The following is a 21,317-nucleotide window of genomic DNA, read 5'->3' on the forward strand; positions in this document are numbered from 1 at the left end:
TTGTAAAACTGACTTGCAACAGATTCATATAAGGCAGGGGTTGCCAACCCATCGATCGCAATATACTAGTCGATCTTTGGGACCCTACTGGTCGATTGCAAAAATATTAGGGGAAAAAAAGTATTAATATGATATTAGTGGCACCCCCACCTGGAGATTGACCAACAGGCACGCATTTTAACCCCTGAACATGCCCGCACGCTGCGCATACATATTACCCGCTTGTCTCGCAAAAAAGATGTGGATGGTGCTAAGGTGCAGCGATAACATAACATTTAGATTGTTACTGTGACTGTGTTAGTAAGTAAGATGACATAAAAGCTCAACAGAAATGAAAGACAGTTGGCAGGATGTCAACATTTTTATTGCAAACAGTCATTAAAACATATCAAAACACTTTCTCAAACCAATCACTCACTTTTTCGACTTCAAAATAAAAGCGCTACGCCATACATTCGGTTGAACTACGTTTAGGGTTTTTTCTTAATGTACAGGCTTGATATTAGGCGCCACAACTACCAAAATAAAGTAATATAATGTATTGTAGCGTTCAGAAGATAACAAAGTCTGACGTTCTTTTTAGCTTTTATGGCTAATTTTATGCTAACAACGTGCTCAATTCCAATTGATAAATGATAAATGGGTTGTACTTGTATAGTGCTTTTCTACCTTCAAGGTACTCAAAGCGCTTTGACAGTATTTCCACATTTACCCATTCACACACACATTCACACACTGACGGCGGGAGCTGCCATGCAAGGCGCTAACCAGCAGCCATCAGAGGCAAAGGGTGAAGTGTCTTGCAAGGACACAACGGACGTGACTAGGAAGGTAGAAGGTGGGAAATGAACCCCAGTAACCAGCAACACTCCGATTGCTGGCACAGCCACTCTACCAACTTCGCCAATTCCAACAAGTATTTCCTCCGTGCACACTCGTCTGTCTCCCTGTTTCACTCCTAGACACACAACACTTGTTCATTCTCCACTGACACGGTGTGTTCAAAGACCACTGGAAAAATGACCACCATAACACACTAACATACACATTAACACCAGCCATATGCACGGTGTTGTCTGTAGCGAGGGCAGCGTGTCCACACTGTGGATATACTTTAATGAATTTGAAATATACACGCGGACAGCGATCTTCACAATTTAAGATGACACTGGCAGTTTTTAATGAGAGAAAAGCTCCCAGCAACGTGAAGCAAGTGTGACGTCAGGCTCTCAGCAGCTCGCTTTTCGTCACAGACATGGCGCGACAGAATCTAAACAGTGTCTCTAAACACGAGTACAGTCGACAATAACACCAAAACTAGATGCAAGATTTGTTGCCAATCGTTTTCATTACAGAAAAAGTGACTAAAAGGGAGAAGAACAATGTCACACTAGCTATGGTTGTAGTTGACCTACATCCATACAGCTTCTCCAGGCAGCATTATTCTGCTCAATACAACACTGGCAGGAGTTCAAAACGTTCAGGAAGATTCTACAATACCTTTTTTTTAAGAATTGCAATTCTCCTTCAAATTCCTGTTGTAGAAATCCGACATACAATGCAAATAAGGCTTATCAGTAAGTGCTACGCCTGGGTGATAAATCGATTTTATTGATGAGTTTTTATTTTTTTGTCACAGACAATAACAAAATATTAATAAAATCAATGTTTTTTTCTCTTGCATGTTTTATTTCAAACACACCACCCATATAACCCTAGGGGAGATTGACTCATAAGAAAACATGGCTAATGCTAACGCCAACGAGAGCGAGACATTTGTTCCAAAGTGTTGTCAGTGGTTTTGTTTTGCGGCAACAGGCATGGAACAAATGGCTGCAAAGTTGGTTTAAAAAAGGCAGCAGCCCGACAAACTTATTCCAGCATTTAAAGGAGAGTGGAAGAAATGCAACTCTTTACGAGGCGAACAAGAACATGGCAAACAAAACTTCCGCTAAAAGCAGCGTACTATGATGGAATACTGTACACAAAGTATGTATGATGATAAAAAACAAACAGTGGAAAACGATCATTAAAGCAGTCGCTCTGTACATCGACAGTGGACAGTGAAAAAGACCGTGTTTATCCAGCGATTAAAACTATAGTGACCTCTCAATGCTACATTTTTATTTAAAGAATTATTTTATTCAAGACAGATGACGTTTTGCCTCACATAGGAAGCTCAAATTGAATAACTTTATTTATTTCGAACAGTCCTTCACAAATAGTGGGGAAGGCCCTCCTGGAGGCTTTTGACCACAGAAACATGCTTTTTTTTTTTAAAGCGTGGCTTCACTGTAACAATGGTAGAAGACAAGGAAAGACCCGTGTGTTGTTTCCTTTAATGTTAATGAGCTTACAATGTTATGCAGAGATGTAGTTAGAACAATTTTATAGACAAATTATACTATTTATAGTCGAGTGGAGAATGCGGCACAAAATATTTTCTTCTCCCTGGGGGGAGAACAGAAAATATTTGAGAAGCACTGATATATAACAATGCATATTAATCAATATATGAACAAAAGCATTACAGTAAATATGCCGTAATAATCTATAATAGCTAAATTTAATCTGTTTAGTTTTTTGGAAAATGATTTCATACAAAGTCCTATTTATATCTGTTTTAAAAATAACCCAATTTAGAACAAATATTTTGCTAAGAGTAATATGCAGTGGCATTTCAAACTGAGATAGGCTCCAGCACCCCCGTGACCCCGAAAGGGACAAGCGGTAGATAATGGATGGATGGATGGCATTTCAAACTACTTTTGATCAAATAAAAGTGAAACATCTTATGAATTATCTTGATCCTTTGTATTCATTGGGTTATTTAAAAAGTAGGTTGTAAAAAATCTCTAATTTTTTTGGGAAACATAGTAATTTTATTTTAGGCCATATTGCCCATTATTGCATTATTGCAATTATTTTCCAGATGTAACATGTAAAGTTGCTTTTCTCACCATGATTTACTCCTGATCTTGTATACTAAAGCCAATAACTGATTAAATTATTAAGGGACAAGCGGTAGAAAATGGATGGATGGATGGAGAACTGATCTATGTAGAACACATTGATGTAAATCAGGGGTCTCAAACTCAATTTACCTGGGGGCCACTGGATGCAGAAACTGGGTGAGGCTGGGCCACTAGAAAAGATTTCTTAAAAAAATCTAACATGCACTTTTTAATGAATTCACCTTCTTTGAATGGCTATCCCGCCCTAGCAACATACTTGCCAACCCTCCCGATTTTTCCGGGAGACTCCAATATTTCAGTGCCCCTCCCGACAATCTCCCGGGGCAACCTTTCTCCCGAATTTCTCCCGATTTTCACCCGGACAACAATATTAAGGGTGTGCCGTGATGGCACTGTCTTTAGCGTCCTCTACAACCTGTCGCCGCGTCCGCTTTTTCACTATACCAACAGCGTGCCGGCCCAGTCACATGTTGTATGCAGCTGGGATGTGCGTATCGATCCTGCGGTATCGATATATCGATACTCACACGCTACTCATTGGGCATCACTTTTCTGAAAAAAGTATCGATATAAACCAAAAAACGGCGTGTGGGGGGTGCAAGCATCACTTTCAGATGTTTTTGATGACTTACTTAACTTACTATGTGCTGGGACACCCCTGTACCTGGCAGAGTATAGAGCTGGCCCAGTCACGTGACAGGAGACAGCGAATGAGCGTCGTCAACGTGCAACACACACACAGCCAGCCGACAGCGATGCAGCCAGGCATATCCAGTGTTGTCCAATTGTTGACTTAAAACAGGCATTGGTTTTTTTTTTTTAGTAATGTTTACTGAATTTTTTTTTTTTAATGATTATCCTGAATTCAAATAATTTCCACACAGGGGAATTTACTGTTAGTTGAAAATTGCTTGAGTATTTAAAACAAGATAAGAAAGAGATACAATTTGGAGATTCTTCATCTTTGCATTACAGTTTTATTTTTTTCCAAGAAAATCTTGAATATATGATTGAATGTGATTTCGGTTTTAATCTGTAACATGATTTCTTACATTTCGAAAACATTAGCCTATTTCATATTTCATTAATTGCTAATTATATCACAAACTTTAAAAAAATAACTGCAGCTTCTTGCAATTCGGATTTGACTGTTAATTGGAAAGCCCTAATATTTAATTATTATATATAATATATAGTTATTATTATATATAATATTTAATTTATTTGTCATATTTATGTTATTTATTTTAATTTTACTTTTATCAATCAATCAATCAATCAATGTTTATTTATATAGCCCTAAATCACAAGTGTCTCAAAGGGCTGTACAAGCCACAACGACATCCTCGGTACAGAGCCCACATACGGGCAAGGAAAACTCACCCCAGTGGGACGTCAATGTGAATGACTATGAGAAACCTTGGAGAGGACCGCATATGTGGGTAACCCCCCCCCCCCCCCCCCCTCTAGGGGAGACCGAAAGCAATGGATGTCGAGTGTGTCTGACATAATATTGTGAAAGTCCAACACATCAGCGAAAGTCCAGTCCATGGTGGGGCCAGCAGGAACCATCCCGAGTGGAGACGGGTCAGCAGCGTAGAGATGTCCCCATCTGATGGACAGGCTAGCGGTCCACCCCGGGTTGGGAGCAGAGTAGAAAAGAAAAGAAAAGAAACGGCAGATCAACTGGTCTAAAAAGGGAGTCTATTTAAAGGCTAGAGTATACAAATGAGTTTTAAGATGAGACTTAAATGCTTCTACTGAGGTAGCATCTCTAACTTTTACCGGGAGGGCATTCCATAGTATTGGAGCCCGAATAGAAAACGCTCTATAGCCCGCAGACTTTTTTTGGGCTCTGGGAATCACTAATAAGCCGGAGTTCTTTGAACGCAGATTTCTTGTCGGGACATATGGTACAATACAATCGTCAAGATAGGCAGGAGCTTGACCGTGTAGTATTTTATACGTAAGTAGTAAAACCTTAAAGTCGCATCTTAGGTGCACAGGAAGCCAGTGCAAGTGAGCCAGTACAGGCGTAATATGATCAAACTTTCTTGTTTTTGTCAAAAGTCTAGCAGCCGCATTTTGTACCATCTGTAATCTTTTAATGCTAGACATAGGGAGGCCCGAAAACAAAACGTTACAGTAATCGAGACGAGATGTAACGAACGCATGGATAATGATCTCAGCATTGTCACACACACACTAGATGTGGTGAAATTTGTCCTCTGCATTTGACCCATCCCCTTGGGGAGCAGTGGGCAGCAGCGGCGCTGCGCCCGGGAATCATTTTGGTGTTTTAACCCCCAACTCCAACCCTTGATGCTGAGTGCCAAGCAGGGAGGGAAACGGGTCCCATTTTTATAGTCTTTGGTATGACTCGGCTGGGATTTGAACTCCAACCTACCGCCCTGAGATCCGCACCGTAACACAACATAAACACAACAGAACAAATACCCAGAACACTTTGCAGCCCTAACTCTTCTGGGCTACAACCCAACCCCGCCCACCTCAATCGGCGCAAAGAGGGGGGTGTGTGTGCAGGGTTGGGGGGGCGGGGTTTGGTGGTAGCGGGGGTGTATATTGTAGCCCGGAAGAGTTAGGGCTGCAAGGTGTTCTGGGTATTTGTTCTGTTGTGTTTATGTTGTTACGGTGCCTATGTTCTCCCGAAATGTGTTTGTCATTCTTGTTTGGTGTAGGTTCACAGTGTGGCGCATATTTGTAACAGTGTTAAAGTTGTTTATACGTCCACCCTCAGTGTGACCTGTATGGCTGTTGATCAAGTATGTCTTGCATTCACTTACGTGTGTGTACAGAAGTCAAATACAACATGTGACTGGGCTGGCACGCTGTTTGTACAGGTTGTAGAGGGCGCTAAAGGTAGTGCCATCACAGCACGCCCTTAATATTGTTGTTAGGGTGAAAATCGGCAGACATTCGAGAGAATGGTTGCCCTGAAATTCGTGAGTCTCCCGGAAAAATCGGGAGGGTTGGCAAGTATGACGCTGTCAAGCGCCATTCATATAAAACTTGCGGGCCGCACTAACATTAAATTTTCATATTAAGGTGCGGGCCGCAAAATAACGTCTCGCGGGCCGCGTGTCTGAGACCCCTGATGTAAATTGTGTACACATTGAAAACAGGAAGTGAGTGTATGTGTTAGCAATTGCTATTAAGTGGTAAAGGGGTAGGATTAAATAAGCTTTGCTTCTTCCTACTCCCTTTTGGATTTGGCCTAGCGGTTAGAGTGACAGCTCTGAGATCGGTAGATCGTGAGTTCAAACCCCGGCCGAGTCATACCAAAGACTATAAAAATGGGACCCATTACCTCCCTACTTGGCACTCAGCATCAAGGGTTGGAATTGGGGTTTAAATCACCAAAATGATTCCCGGCCGCGGCCACCGCTGCTGCTCATTGCTCCCCTCACCTCCCAGGGAGGTGAACAGGGGGATGGGTGAAATGCAAAGGTTAATTTCACCACACCAATGTGTGTGTGTGACAATCATTGGTACTTTTTTTACTTTAACTTTTGGAATTGTAAGAAAAATGTATAATATGTGATGCATCGTATTGATACAATATAACTTAGACATCCGTTCATAGCTTGGTATGTATTATACAACATTTAGAAATGGTGTTGACTGTTAGTTATTTAAAAAAGCTTGATGTTAACATATAGATATGTAACGGATAACAATATCCAGAAGGCACGTAGTGAAGTGGAGTGTTGTTGGTCATGCAGCTGCAAGCTAGCTAGTTGTCCGGTACATTGAAATATTGCAGCCAGTAGCAGCCTGTTTTCGTTCTAATTTGTGTCATTGTATCGCATATTCGGGAAGTGCACGTGCTACACCAGCCTCCATTTCCAGGTAACACGAATCATAGTCTGGGTTAACGGCCAAAATAAACCACGGCCCCGGAGGAAATAGCGTGGACTCCATGGATTAACGCTAAGCGACAGCTAGCTGTTTAGCTAACGGAAGCTGACGTTCATGCTAACAAGGTAAGCTAATGCTAACATAATGCTACATTAGATTGCAATATTTGTGACACGCTGCAAAGGAACTTTAAACACCAGACTCGTCAACTGAGCTAACGGTCACTGCGTGAGTTATAGGCGCAGACAGCAAAACGAACATGTAACGTTTGCCTAAAAATGCTTGTGTGTGACCAATGTTCTTCAGTTCGAGTCACACCAATATTTATGTCGATGTAGGCAGCGGTGCACATGCACGTATAATTGAGAAATACTTCCATCCATTTTCCACCGCTTGTCCCGTTCGGGGTCGCGGGGGTGCTGGAGCCTATCTCAGCTGCATTCGGGCGGAAGGCGGGGGACTTCCCAGTAAAAATATTGCATGTGAAATTTGGAATGACGCGATGATTGCCTGATAGAAAACTGCATTTTAAGCTACTGGGGTTGACTGTGCTGCACTCTCAAACTCCAAATGAAGTTAATTTCATCTACTTGTGTTTGAGTTGTATTGCGGTATGTTGAAGCAATTCGTTACAAGTGGGACTAGTTGGGGTGTCTAGATAGTAGGGGTGTGGGGAAAAATCGATTCGTATTCTATTCACGATTCTCACGTTGTGCGATTCAGAATCGATTCTCATTTGTAAAAAATCGATTTTTTTAAATGTATTTATTTATTTTTTCATTTAAAAAAAATGTAATTAATCAATCCAACAAAACAATACACAGCAATACCATAACAATGCAATCCAATTCCAAAACCAAACCCGACCCAGCAACACTCAGAACTGCAATAAACAGAGCAATTGAAAGCAGGAGACACAAACACGAGACTGAACAAACCAAAAGAAGTGAAACAAAAATGAATATTATCAACAACAGTATCAATATTAGTTACAATTTCAACATAGCAGTGATTAAAACTTCCTCATTGACTTTATCATTAGACATTTATTTAAAAAAAAGAATAGTGTCACAGTGGCTTACACTCACATCTCATAAGCTTGACAACACACTGTGTCCAATATTTTCACAGAGATCAAATAAGTCATATTTTTGGTTCATTTAATAGTTAAAACAAATTTACATTATTGCAATCAGTTGATAAAACATTGTCCTTTACAATTATAAAAGCTTTTTACAAAAATCTACTACTCTGCTTGCATGTCAGCAGACTGGGGTAGATCCTGCTGAAATCCTATGTATTGAATGAATAGAAAATCGTTTTGAATCGGGAAAATATCGTTTTTGAATCGAGAATCGCGTTGAATCGAGAAATAAAAAGATTTTGAATCGAATCGTGACCCCAAGAATCGATATTGAATCGAATCGTGGGACACCCAAAGATTTGCAGCCCTACTACATAGGGCATGTGATCCTGCGTGGTCATGTCATTTTAAAGCTTTAGGCCAGACTTTTTCCACTGAGAGCTGCACACTGAAAAATTAAAAGCATATGCAAGAGCCTTTTTGATATTTTTAATTTTCAAAACCAATACATTTTTCAGATTTTTTTTAGCCTTTAGGGCTCCCCTCAAGTTTGGTCCCGGAGACCAAAAAGGGCATCAGTCATAATGTAAAAATGAGTCCTATTGTCCAGGGTGTACCCTGCCTTCCGCCCCAATGCAGCTGGGATAGGCCCCAGCCCGTACCCAAGAGCAACGAGCAGTAGAAAAAGGATGGATAGATGTTTATTAATATTCAACGCTTAATTCTCTAAATCAATTTCAGGTCTATTTGTCGTATGTTTTTATGTTTTATGCCCTTTTTGTCAAATAAACCATTTTTTAATGGCAGAAATGTCCATCCATCCATCCATCCATTTTCTACTGCTTGTCCCTGTCGGGGTCGCGGGGGGTGCTGGAGCCTATCTCAGCTGCATTCGGGCGGAAGGCGGGGTACACCCTGGACAAGTCACCACCTCATCACAGGGCCAACACAGATAGACAGACAACATTCACACTCGCAATTCACACACTAGGGACCATTTAGTGTTGCCAATCAACCTATCCCCAGGTGCATGTTTTTGGAGGTGGGAGGAAGCCGGAGTACCCGGAGGGAACCCACGCAGTCACGGGAAGAACATGCAAACTCCACACAGAAAGATCCAGAGCCCGGGATTGAACTCAGGACCTTCGTATTGTGAGGCACATGCACTAACCCCTGAGCCTTAAATACATCAATAATTCATACCCCATCCATCCATTTTCTACCGCTTGTGCCTTTTGGGGTTGCGGGGGCTGCTGGAGCCTATCTCAGCTGCATTACCATTGATTTGAATTGGTTACTATTTTTTGAGCAATGACAACTTGAAAAAAATCTCACTAGAATTCTTGAGCATCCCCTATTAATAAAAGTGTTAAAAATAAGTTGTTGTTTTTTTAATACTTTCAACACTTAGATCATATGTTGACCTTGAGATACATCTGTTGTTTAAAAGTTTTTATTTATTTTTAAAATATTTTTTTGTTTGTTTTATGCCCTTTTTGTCAAAGGTTTTTCATTGTTCCCATACGGTTCAGTTTTTTTCTTGCCCTGATGTGGGATCTGAGCCGAGGATGTCGTTGTGGCTTGTGCAGCCCTTTGAGACATTTGTGATAAAGGGCTATATAAGTAAACTTTGATTGATTGGAAGAAAACTTAGTATTTTATATGGCAAACTAACAAAATATGCAATATTTTCACTAAGAAATATTTAAAAGTGGAATATTTGATGTGAAGTAATTGGAGCCTTAATTTGGTTACTATATTATAATATTGATTTTGATTCATCCTGATTTTTTGAGCAAAAAAAACAGCCTGCATGGCAGTTTTGTGTTATTAAAGTTGACATTCCAACTTTGTACCATTTATATTTTACTGTTTCCTCTTTTATTCCACATTTTTTATTTTTTAATAGTTAATTTTTTTTTCTTTCAATAGTATTTTTAAACTGTGCCGCTGGCTGTTAAAAATTAACTGGGGGCCGCAGTGGCCCTCAGGTTGCACTTTGGACACCTCTGCTTTATGCTGAACAGAAACTACATTTATTGGGAATAAAATACAAAAATATAAAACAAAAGCTTATAATCCATAAATAAGTTGAGGTACTATGTGGCAAGCCTGCATGAAAATAATAAAACATTCAACATACAGGTACTTCCTGAGAACAGATTATCAGCACAATTGTTGTGACTTGCCTGCATGGTGCATGCATTCAAGCAAGGTGATTTAGAGGACTTTTCTCCTCATCCTCACATACTGATCTATTATTCTGGGACAGCAGCAGTAGATTAAGACTGTACAAAATGTCCACCTTGGCTTGAAGTACAGCGCATACCTTTTGCACCATTCATACTGTGTCATAGTTAATTTGATATTTGATATTGTCTGTCTATTGAGGTGTAACTTTGCCCACAATATGACACAAATAGGAACCCACCTGCTTGGCCCCCACTGGATTTTATGACATCCTGTGTCAAAGACACATTTGGCTTTACTATGAGTCTCTGGAATGTGCACGGCATAGACAACAACTAAATCAGATGATGAAACTACTCCTATTTCAAAATTGCGTGTACACGCATGTGTATTTTTGGTGCACTCCTTGTGAAGCAAGTTAGTTCTTTTTTTAATTAAATTTGATGTATTATAATTGTGATTGTAGAAAACTTAAGTGTGGTAGTCAACATATTTGTTAGTAATTGTCAGTGGGGACTGTGTTGGTATGTAAATTACTTTCTTCTGTATTCGCTAATATAATGCTTTGTTACTTTTTGTGTTCAAAGGTATGAGAGGTTCTAAGTACAGACACCGAGGAGAAGGAAAGCACTTTGCTGCAGCACTCTTATAGCCTTACACGAACATTACTTATGCGCCTGGAAAGTGAAGAGCGATCACGCTTTATGAGCCGCGTGACCTTTATCCAGTCACCTTGGCTATTTTAATTTACAAAGATGCCAGTGACAAAGACTTCACACTGATCATGCTTAAAGATTGCAGTTTTTAATAGGTGCGAATGGTTTTGATTGAGCTGAAGCTAATGTGTTTATTTCATGGCTTAAAAATAATAGCTGATAAGCGCACAGGCTTCTCTGTAGATTACTTTTTACTTCAGTGACAATAATAAACAAAGGCTATGCAAAGTAATTCACTAGTGATTGTCGGAGTTGTTGACAAGATGATATAATCCTTTAATAGTCCCACAATAGGTAAATTCATAAACACGTTATTGGCAGGGAGCTTTCACCTATGTTGGGCAACATTTACACTTTGACCACATACCGCATTTTTTATAGTAAACATGTCAACTTAAATATAAAATACATTGTTTTTTCAAAGTAAAATGCTCTTTCAACACAATGCAATTTTTTCTATTTCGGTATTCAGTGTTGCTCACAAATACATTTGGTGCTGCCTGTTACTCCCTGCCTCATAAACACATTATAATGGGACTGTACATGACTGCAGCTTGTTGTTACAACTCCCTACTAAGATTGCACAATACACATGATATCCCATAAAAATGTATGTATTTGGCCCACAATAGAGAGTTTAATTCCTACCGTTCAATCGTGCTAATTCATGTGTATGACTCTTGCTAACTGCTAAGATAGCGTATGTAAGGTAACAAAAAAAATACATTACAACTGGAAATAAAGCAACATATTACCACAAAAGCCAGCAGCCAAAGGAGAAACTTTTGCTGCCTGTAACTTGTTTTGAATTGCTTCTATTATAATTTAAATGACAATTATCGTTATTGTAACTAGTCTCTACGCTGTACAGTAACTGCTTCTTAACACACCTCATCAGCACATAGCAGGAGCAATTATTGTTGCTAACTTAGCGGCTATTCTAAGTTACCAGTGACTAATTGTTTTCCGGTACCGGTACTCAAAGTTACCAATTTTCTGTACTTTTGTGTGTGTTCATGTGGTAATAAATCTTAATTTGTGTAATAATGAAATCTCAAAATGTTTCAATTTAACATATTTATTTCTCTATATCTACCCGGCTCCATGTAGTCCGCTCTTTTTCCATCTGGAAGATATGTGCTTGGGGTCCATTGGGGCAACTCAATTATAAACAAATGAACAAAAAAAGATTGAGTAAAAATGGACAAATATTTTTCAAAAAGTAATAAACTACAAATGAAAGTGAAGCAAAAGCTTTACATTAACATTATAAAGTACAGTAGAAGGAACCGAGCTGACTATGATAACTATTGCAAGTTAAAATGCAAATCTAACGTCTTCTTACACACTAGGCTAGCAGGTGAAGATGATTATGATGTTGCTGTAATCGTCACCAAATGTTAACAGCGTTTCTTCCCTCGCGTCCCTGGCTGCAGCCAAGTCGATAAAGGTGCCAAGTGCAGGAGTTGTAGCCGTACATCTAACTTGGCAGTCAAAAATTCCGCACTCTTCAGCTATGAGAAAAACCCTGTGTTTAACCGGGTGCTTCCTTACATTGCAAGCGTTCCGGATACTTGCCTTGAGTTTTGCGTCACAAATATTGCAGCAAGCGTAATCTGCATCGGTGTCGCATTTGAAAAGACGGGCCACATTTAAGAGCAGGGGTGTCAAACTCATTTTAGCTCGGGGACCGCATGGAGGAAAATCTACTCCCACATGTGCCGGATGGGTAAAATCATGGCATAATAACTTAAAAATAGAACTACGACAACTTCAGATTGTTTTTTTTGTTTTACTTTGGCCAAAAATAGAACAAGCACATTCTCTAAATGTATAAATTACAAATTACCCTCTTGACAAAACACTTCAAGTAAGTAGGTATCAAATAACTAGCTTTTCATTACCACTGTTCACTTTCTTTAAATTTGCAAAGAAGGCAATAATTTTCTATATCAATGTGCAGTCTCTCATGGTGCATTTTAAGTGAGGTTACCAATTGTTTATTTTATTCCTGTTTGTTTTAAGTTGGGTCGAGGGGGAGGAGTCACAGCCCCGCTTTACCGTGTACCTCTTGCTTGGTATACTTGCTGGCACCGGAATAAACTTTTGCTTGCCTAACAGGATTGCTATTGCGACATCCAGTGGACACATTTAGAACAGCAGTTTCTTTAATTTAAAAATGCAGCTCAATTTTACACTTGGCAAACTCATCTCACGGGCCGGATTGAACCCGTTCTGCGGACTGCATGTTTGACATGGTATGATATTGTATGTTTGGCATGGTATGATGTTTGGGTTTTTGTCAAGAAGCATTGATGGATTGCAAGATTACTAAGAGCATGTCCGCTTTGGAATCGCCTGTTCTCCACTCAAGTGCTAATACAACCAGATGTGATTCAACCCCTGCACCAGCACCGAAACATGGCACTGCTGGATCTTACATGAATCGGTTCCCGGTAGCACCGGCCTGGTTTAGGTTGGTGCCAAAAAAGTACTGGATCCGGTGCTGGATCCCTACTTTTGACATAAAACACATATAGAAGCGACAATGCTTTCAATGTTTTATTTACTCTCATGCATCGTGGCCAATTATGCAAATTAGATGGTGTCGTCTCACCACAGATACATTGCAGTCCTGTGGCAAACACTAATTTTTTTCAGTATTTTTATTAGGCACTATATTATTATAGACCTTTAAAATAGGATTGCAACTTATGTTTGTTCACTGTGTTAGACAATGTTAAGTTAAAGTTTTCTTTACATGTTTTCTTCCCTTTCAGACATCATGTCTTCCAGGGATCGCCGGTCTGACGTCTACATCAAGGCAGAACCGAGCAGTCCGGAGGGAGGCGGAGGAGGGCGAACCAGTCCCGGAGGAGCCTCCTCCGATTCCTCCCAGAGTGGAGGTGGAGAGACCAGGGGAGACTGTGCTAAGCGCTATTCACCACCGCTTTACACACCAGCCTTGCGTTGCCACTTCAAAGACGAAAGCGGCGATGGGGCGGATGAGGGATCCACTGGAAACGGAGCTGGTCGTTGCAAGTACGCCCTCAGCACGCTACCCAAGAGGCTGTGTTTGGTCTGCGGGGATGTGGCATCAGGTTACCACTACGGCGTGGCTTCCTGTGAGGCCTGCAAAGCCTTCTTTAAGAGAACCATCCAAGGTACGACAGTCCACATTTAGGATTCACTATGATATTAAAGACACAATGTAATGATTTGTGAGTTAATAGATGGAATTGACTGCAATTTGTAAACACAACTGTGGTGTGGGCAGCAGGCCACTAGCTATTAATTTACTATACAGCCATGTACTCTGCTTGAACAAATATCATTTGTCATGTTAAATTAACAGTGATTACCCTAGCCTAGTGGTTAGAGTGTCCGCCCTGAGATCGGTAGGTTGGAGTTCAAATCCCAGCCGAGTCATACCAAAGACTATAAAAATGGGACCCATTACCTCCCTGCTTGGCACTCAGCATCAAGGGTTGGAGTTGGGGGGTTAAATCACCAAAATGATTCCCGGGCGCGGCGCCGCTGCTGCCCACTGCTCCCCAAGGGGATGGGTCAAATGCAGAGGACAAATTTCACCACATCTAGTGTGTGTGTGACAATCATTGGTACGTTAATCTTTAATCTTAATCTAAATATGATTTACTGAATGGCTGCAAAAGTTGGCAATCACCCATAATGCACACACTGACATACTCTGAGAATTCCAAAAAACTCACATATCATACCTCCTCCCAGTGAAACCTGTCGTTTAGAAGTGTGTGGATGTTGCTGATTCGACTGTGCCTTTGGATTGCAGGTTCTTTACCTTGTAGAGTCAGCGATTTAACGATTTACACTGACAACAATTTTCCCCAAACGTAGCATTGTATTATTATTATGTCTGCTTCGCCCCTCACACCTGTGACATGCTGAATGGTAGTTGATAAAACCCCCCACAAATACTTCCGATGTGTTATGCAATTGATCATATATTAAATTGTCTTTGTAATGTACTTGTATACAGGACAATTGTATTCTGTTTTTAGCAATGTTTTAAATTGTGTCCCAAACTTATTCAAATATATGTCGTACTTGTATGTTCTACAATGTGACAGCAAACATTTGGAGCCCTTATACCATATCAACTACAGCGGCCACACAACCCTCGTTTATCGCTGTTAATTGGTTACTGACCTGAAAGTGATAAGTGAATTTCTGCAAAAGTAGGATTCTTATTAATAAATAGAATATTTTTATAAAGCATACAAAAAGTGTTTACAACCTACTAATCACATTTTTTAAACATGATTAGAGCACTCTAGAATTGAAACAACACACTTATAGTCACTTTTACACTCATTTTACCCAATAGAGTGGACATAATAATAGAAAATAAGACCTATAATACACTTTTAATACATATAGGACATAAATAAGACAATGCGGTATGTACAATAATATAGATTATCACACATGCGCTCTAGGATTGCGCGATATAGACAATATACTACATATTTGACATGAATTTGGCAGACGATGATTTTCAACACAATTGTAAAATTGTGATGATGTGTGTTGATGACGCAGCTGTGTCTGCAAATTTGACAGTGACAATTGAACGAAAACACTGTAGCATACTAGCTAGCGGCCAACTTCCCTCCACGGTACAAAGCCACTTCGAAGTCAGCAATCTTTGCCTCCATGGCAGCAAATAAACTACTTTCTTACAGGTATCATGTTTGGGGGACAAGGAATAGCTAAACATGCTACACTACACACCATAGGAGGATATGCTAAACGTAAGCTAAAGCTCTTGAATGTAAACAAAGGTGGGTGGATCAATACAAATATAGATAGCAACGATACCAAGTATAATATAATTATTTGGTCGATACTACAGTGGTTAGATTGTTGATTTTGTTATTGTTTACAAACACTGCATCCTGTGTTTTTATCTGATTAGAACTGTGATGAAAAATGAATTTAATGATCTTAAAAATTTTAAGTATCAGCATTGGTTTGACCAATACTGCCCCAGTAAATACTTGGTATTGGATTGATAGCCACATTTGTATTATCGCCCAAAATCGATGTAAAGTGTACAAACAGCGGAAGAATAAGTGGTGATAGAACCATGTTAAAACAAAGTAATCTGCTTTTAACAGTAAATTAACAAGAACTGAAGACGAATATTAGTTTTAAGAAAATAATACAACTGGAAATGACACAATGTATAACCACATATAATATGTCAGCATCTGAATTAGAAGCCTTTGTAATCCGTTTTGAAATTATTTTATTGTCATTTATATACCAAGTAATATATCGTTTTAGCAGGAGGCTGCAATATATATCGCAACAACAATTTTAGGCCATTAAGCTTGTATTTTTTAAGTGAAATGACAATAAAACCATTCTATTCTATATCGGCCATTCCTCGCGCGCGCACACACGCATGCACGCACACACGCATGCACGCACATGCACTTTTCTTAAACACTAAAACCACTAACTTGTGAAAATACTGCAACCGGATGATCTACTGTGCAATACAGATTTGTTTTTTACCGCTAAGTTAATTGATCCATTTTTATGCTTTAAAAGGTTAGATTTAGGACAAAAATCTGTAAAATGTGCTTAAAAATGCACAGGCCAAAGTCAAAATTAAAACAGTGAGGAACTGTGATTTGATATTTAAGACAGAAATACACATTAAAAAAAAGGCAACAGTCCATTTATCCATCCATCTTCTTCCACTTATCCGAGGTCGGGTTGCGGGGGCAGCAGCCTAAGCAGGGAAGCCCAGACTTTCCTCTCCCCAGCCACTTCGTCCAGCTCTTCCCAGGGGATCCCGAGGCGTTCCCAGGCCAGCCGGGAGACATAGTCTTCCCAACGTGTCCTGGGTCTTCCCCGTGGCCTCCTACCGGTTGGACGTGCTCTAAACACCTCCCTAGGGAGGCGTTCGGGTGGCATCCTGAACAGATGCCCGAACCACCATCTGGCTCCTCTCGATGTGGAGTAGCAGCGGCTTTACTTTGAGCTACACCCTGATGACAGAGCTTCTCACCCTATCTCTACAGAAGAGGCCCGACACCCGGCGGAGGAAACTCATTTCGGCCGCTTGTACCCTTGATCTTGTCCTTTTGGTCATAACCCAAAGCTCATGACTATAGGTGAGGATGGGAACGTAGATCGACCGGTAAGTTGAGAGCTTTGCCTTCCGGCTCAGCTCCTTCTTCACCACAACGGCTCGATACAGCGTCCGATCCGCCTGTCGATCTCACGATCCACTCTTCCCTCACTCGTGAACAAGACTCCTAGGTACTTGAACTCCTCCACTTGGGGCAGGGTCTCCTCCCAAACCCGGAGATGGCATGCCACCCTTTTCCGGGTGAGAACCATGGACTCGGACTTTGAGGTGCTGATTCTCATCCCAGTCGCTTCACACTTGGCTGCGAACCGATCCAGTGAAAGCTGAAGATCCTGGCCAGATGAAGCCATCAGGACCACATCATCTGCAAAAAGCAGAGACCTAATCCTGCAACCACCAAACCGGATCTCCTCAACGCCTTGACTAGACCTAGAAATTCTGTCCATAAAAGTTATGAACAGAATCGGTGACAAAGGGCTGCCTTGGCGGAGTCCAATCCTCACTGGAAATGTGTCCGACTTACTGCCGGCAATGCGGACCAAGCTCTGACACTGATCGTATAGGGAGCGGACCGCCACAATCAGACAGTCCGATACCCCATACTCTCTGAGCACTCTCCACAGGACTTCCCGAGGGACACTATCGAATGCCTTCCCCAAGTCCACAAAGCACATGTAGACTGGTTGGGCAAACTCCCATGCACCCTCAAGGACCCTGCCGAGAGTATAGAGCTGGTCCACAGTTCCACGACCAGGACGAAAACCACACTGTTCCTCCTGAATCCGAGGTTCGACTATCCGGCATAGCCTCCTTCCAGTACACCTAAATAAACCTTACCGGGAAGGCTGAGGAGTGTGATCCCACGATAGTTGGAACACACACTCCGGTACCTTCTGAAAGAGAGGAACCACCACCCCGGTCTGCCAATCCGGGGGTACCGCCCCCGATGTCCACGCGATGCTGCAGAGTCTTGTCAACCAAGACAGCCCCACAGCATCCAGAGCCTTAAGGAACTCCGGGCGGATCTCATCCACCCCCGGGGCCTTGCCACCGAGGAGCTTTTTAACTACCTCAGCAACATCAGCCCCAGAAATAGGAGAGCCCACCACAGATTCCCCAGGCACTGCTTCCTCATAGGAAGATGTGTTGGTGGGATTGAGGAGTTCTTCGAAGTATTCCCTCCACGATCCACAACATCCGCAGTCGAGGTCAGCAGAACACCATCCGCACCATACACGGTGTTGACAGTGCACTGCTTCCCCTTCCAGAGGCGGCGGATGGTGGTCCAGAATCGCTTCGAAGCCATCCGGTAGTCGTTTTCCAAGGCTTCCCCGAACTCCTCCCATGTCTGAGTTTTTGCCTCTGCGACCGCTGAAGCTGCACACCGCTTGGCCTGTCGGTACCTGTCCGCTGCCTCCGGAGTCCTATGAGCCAAAAAAACCCGATAGGACTCCTCCTTCAGCTTGACGGCATCCCTCACCGCCGGTTTCCACCAACGGATTCTAGGATTACCGCCACGACAGGCACCAACTACCTTGCGGCCACAGCTCCAATCAGCCGCCTCGACAATAGAGGCGCGGAACATGGTACACTCGGACTCAATGTCCAGCACCTCCCTCGTGACATGTTCAAAGTTCTTCCGGAGGTGGGAATTGAAACTCTCTGACAGGAGACTCTGCCAGACATTCCCAGCAGACCCTCACAATGTGTTTGGGCCTGCCAGGTCTGTCCGGCATCCTCCCCCACCATCGCAGCCAACTCACCACCAGGTGGTGATCGGTAGAAAGCTCCGCCCCTCTCTTCACCCGAGTGTCCAAAACATGAGGCCACAAATCCGATGACACAACTACAAAGTCGATCATGGAACTGCGGCTTAGGGTGTCCTGGTGCCAAGTGCACATATGGACACCCTTATGTTTGAACATGGTGTTTGTTATGGACAATCTGACGAGCACAAAAGTCCAATAACAAAACACCACTCGGGTTCAGATCCGGGCGGCCATTCTTCCCAATCACGCCTCTCCAGGTTTCACTGTTGTTGCCAACATGAGCGTTGAAGTCCCCCAGTAGGACAAGGGAATCACCCGGGGGAGCAATTTCCAGTACTCCCTCGAGTGTATCCAAAAAGTGTGGGTACTCTGAACTGCTGTTTGTTGCGTAAGCACAAACAACAGTCAGGACCCGTCCCCCCACCCGAAGGCGGAGGGAGGCTACCCTCTCGTCCACTGGGTTGAACTTCAACGTGCAGGCTTTGAGCCGGGGGGCAACAAGAATTGCTACCCCAGCTCGTCGCCTCTCACTGCGTGCAACGCCAGTGTGGAGGAGAGTCCAGCCCCTCTCGAGAGAACTGGTTCCAGAGCCCTTGCTGTGCGTTGAGGTGAGTCTGACTATATCCAGCCGGAACTTCTCTACCTCGCGCACTAGCTCAGGCTCCTTCCCCCCCAGTGAGGTGACGTTCCACGTCCCAAGAGCTAGCTTATGTAGCCGAGGATCAGATCGCCAAGTGCCCTGCCTTCGGCTGGCGCCCAGCTCACAATGCACCCGACCTCTATGGCCCCTCCCATGAGTGGTGAGCCCATTGGAGGGGTGATCCACGTCGCCTCTTCGGGCTGTGCCCGGCCGGGCCCCATGGGGACAGGCCCGGCCACCAGGCGCTCGCCATTGTGCCCCAACTCCGGGCCTGGCTCCAGAGGAGGGCCCTGGTGACCCGCATCCAGGCGAGGGAAATCTGAGTCCCTGTTGATGCATTCCCATAGAAGTCTTCGAGCTGCTCTTTGTCTACGCGACAGTGAAGCCTCAAAATTCGAAACACGAAGTGGCGATGGACGACTATAGCTGTTATAAGTACGGGGGACGGCGTGGCGAAGTTGGGAGAGTGGCCGTGCTAGCAATCTGAGGGTTGCTGGTTCAATCCTCACCTTCTACCATCCTAGTCACGTCCGTTGTGTCCTTGAGCAAGACACTTCACCCTTGCTCCTGATGGGCCCGGTTAGCGCCGTGCATGGCAGCTCCCGCCATCAGTGTGTGAACGTGTGAATGGGTGAATGTAGAAAATAGTGTCAAAGCGCTTTGAGTTCCTTAAAAAAAAGGTAGAAAAGCGCTATACAAGTACGACCCATTTACCATTTACCATAAGTAAGTCAAATATATATCAAAACAGTTTTAATTACTGTCTAGTGCCTGCTTTACATTCATCAACTATATCCTTGGAGCGGGGTATATTTTAAATTAATAATTCTGTTAAATTGATGCAATAGTGACTAAAAATCTCACAAGCTTAAATGCAAATTCAAAACTATTCAGCTGATTCATTCATATTTACATTCTGTTAGATTGCATTAGAGTGAAGGTCATTTTCATTCATCTGAAGTATTCATTAATCACTGTCTGCCTAATAACCTTTTCATCTTCTGTTCTTGCGTGAAGGTAACATTGAATACAGCTGTCCCGCATCGAATGAGTGTGAGATCACCAAAAGGCGCAGAAAGGCTTGCCAGGCATGCCGCTTCACCAAGTGCCTCAAAGTGGGCATGCTGAAAGAAGGTGAGTGTAACTTCTGCAAAGCCAGAAGCTGTTTGGACTTTTACTATCTGACCATTCACTGGGCATCTTTTTATTACATCTGGACAATAAGTATACACTTTTTCCCCATGTATTGTGGTGCAGGAGTTCGTCTTGATAGGGTTCGAGGTGGACGACAGAAATACAAAAGGCGCCCTGAAGTGGAGAATGCAACTTACCAGAGTGTTCCCCTGCCACTGACTAAGGAGAATGAAAAGGGTTTGTATTTTTATCTACAAATAGAAACCAATCTCACTGTACTAGAACTAACTTACTGAAACAAACGGGGAAAAAAACAATGTACACTCTTGTAACCCAGTGAAAATTATTTTTAAAAAGTGCTGTCTACCGCCCTGCCCTGATTTTTTGTTCGTTACACGTTAAAGATTTGCTTTTTATAATGTATGCTGAAGTAAAAAATCAATTGTGTGATTAATCAGCATATATACATGATTATTGCGATCTTTTCTTGTTGTTGATAACATCAAGGATTTTTGACAGCCCTACTTATGCTTGCTGATGATGTGCTGCTGTGTTTTGTACCACAGGTTCGTCCAACATCATTGTGTCTCACCTGTTAGTCGCAGAGCCAGAAAAGTTATTTGCCATGCCTGACCCCCTCCAGCCTGACACAGCCCAGCGCACACTTACGACCCTTTGTGACCTTGCTGACCGTGAACTGGTTGTCATCATTGGCTGGGCCAAACACATTCCAGGTAAGAGGCGCAGGGGGCAACAGAACTGGGAAGCTAGTGATGCTTGACAAT

The 21,317-nt window shown here is 42.4% G+C and overlaps 1 protein-coding gene across 2 annotated transcripts in view; it reads left to right on the plus strand.

The window, feature by feature from the left end:
• esrra (estrogen-related receptor alpha) overlaps positions 1 to 21,317 on the plus strand; it is a 42,053-nt gene that overhangs the window by 8,996 nt on the left and 11,740 nt on the right. Inside the window, exons 1-5 of one of the 2 annotated variants that reach the window (XM_062048144.1) lie at positions 6,672 to 6,979; positions 13,625 to 14,008; positions 20,416 to 20,532; positions 20,656 to 20,769; positions 21,099 to 21,266. In XM_062048144.1, the coding sequence (XP_061904128.1) occupies positions 13,630 to 14,008; positions 20,416 to 20,532; positions 20,656 to 20,769; positions 21,099 to 21,266 (778 nt within the window). In that variant the 5' untranslated portion in view covers positions 6,672 to 6,979; positions 13,625 to 13,629. Of the gene's footprint in view, positions 1 to 6,671; positions 6,980 to 13,624; positions 14,009 to 20,415; positions 20,533 to 20,655; positions 20,770 to 21,098; positions 21,267 to 21,317 lie in introns of those variants that run through there. The other variant, XM_062048143.1, reaches the window with a different exon arrangement.

Source organism: Entelurus aequoreus, linkage group LG05 (genome assembly GCF_033978785.1).
Source record: "Entelurus aequoreus isolate RoL-2023_Sb linkage group LG05, RoL_Eaeq_v1.1, whole genome shotgun sequence".
Taxonomy (NCBI): Eukaryota; Metazoa; Chordata; class Actinopteri; order Syngnathiformes; family Syngnathidae; genus Entelurus; species Entelurus aequoreus.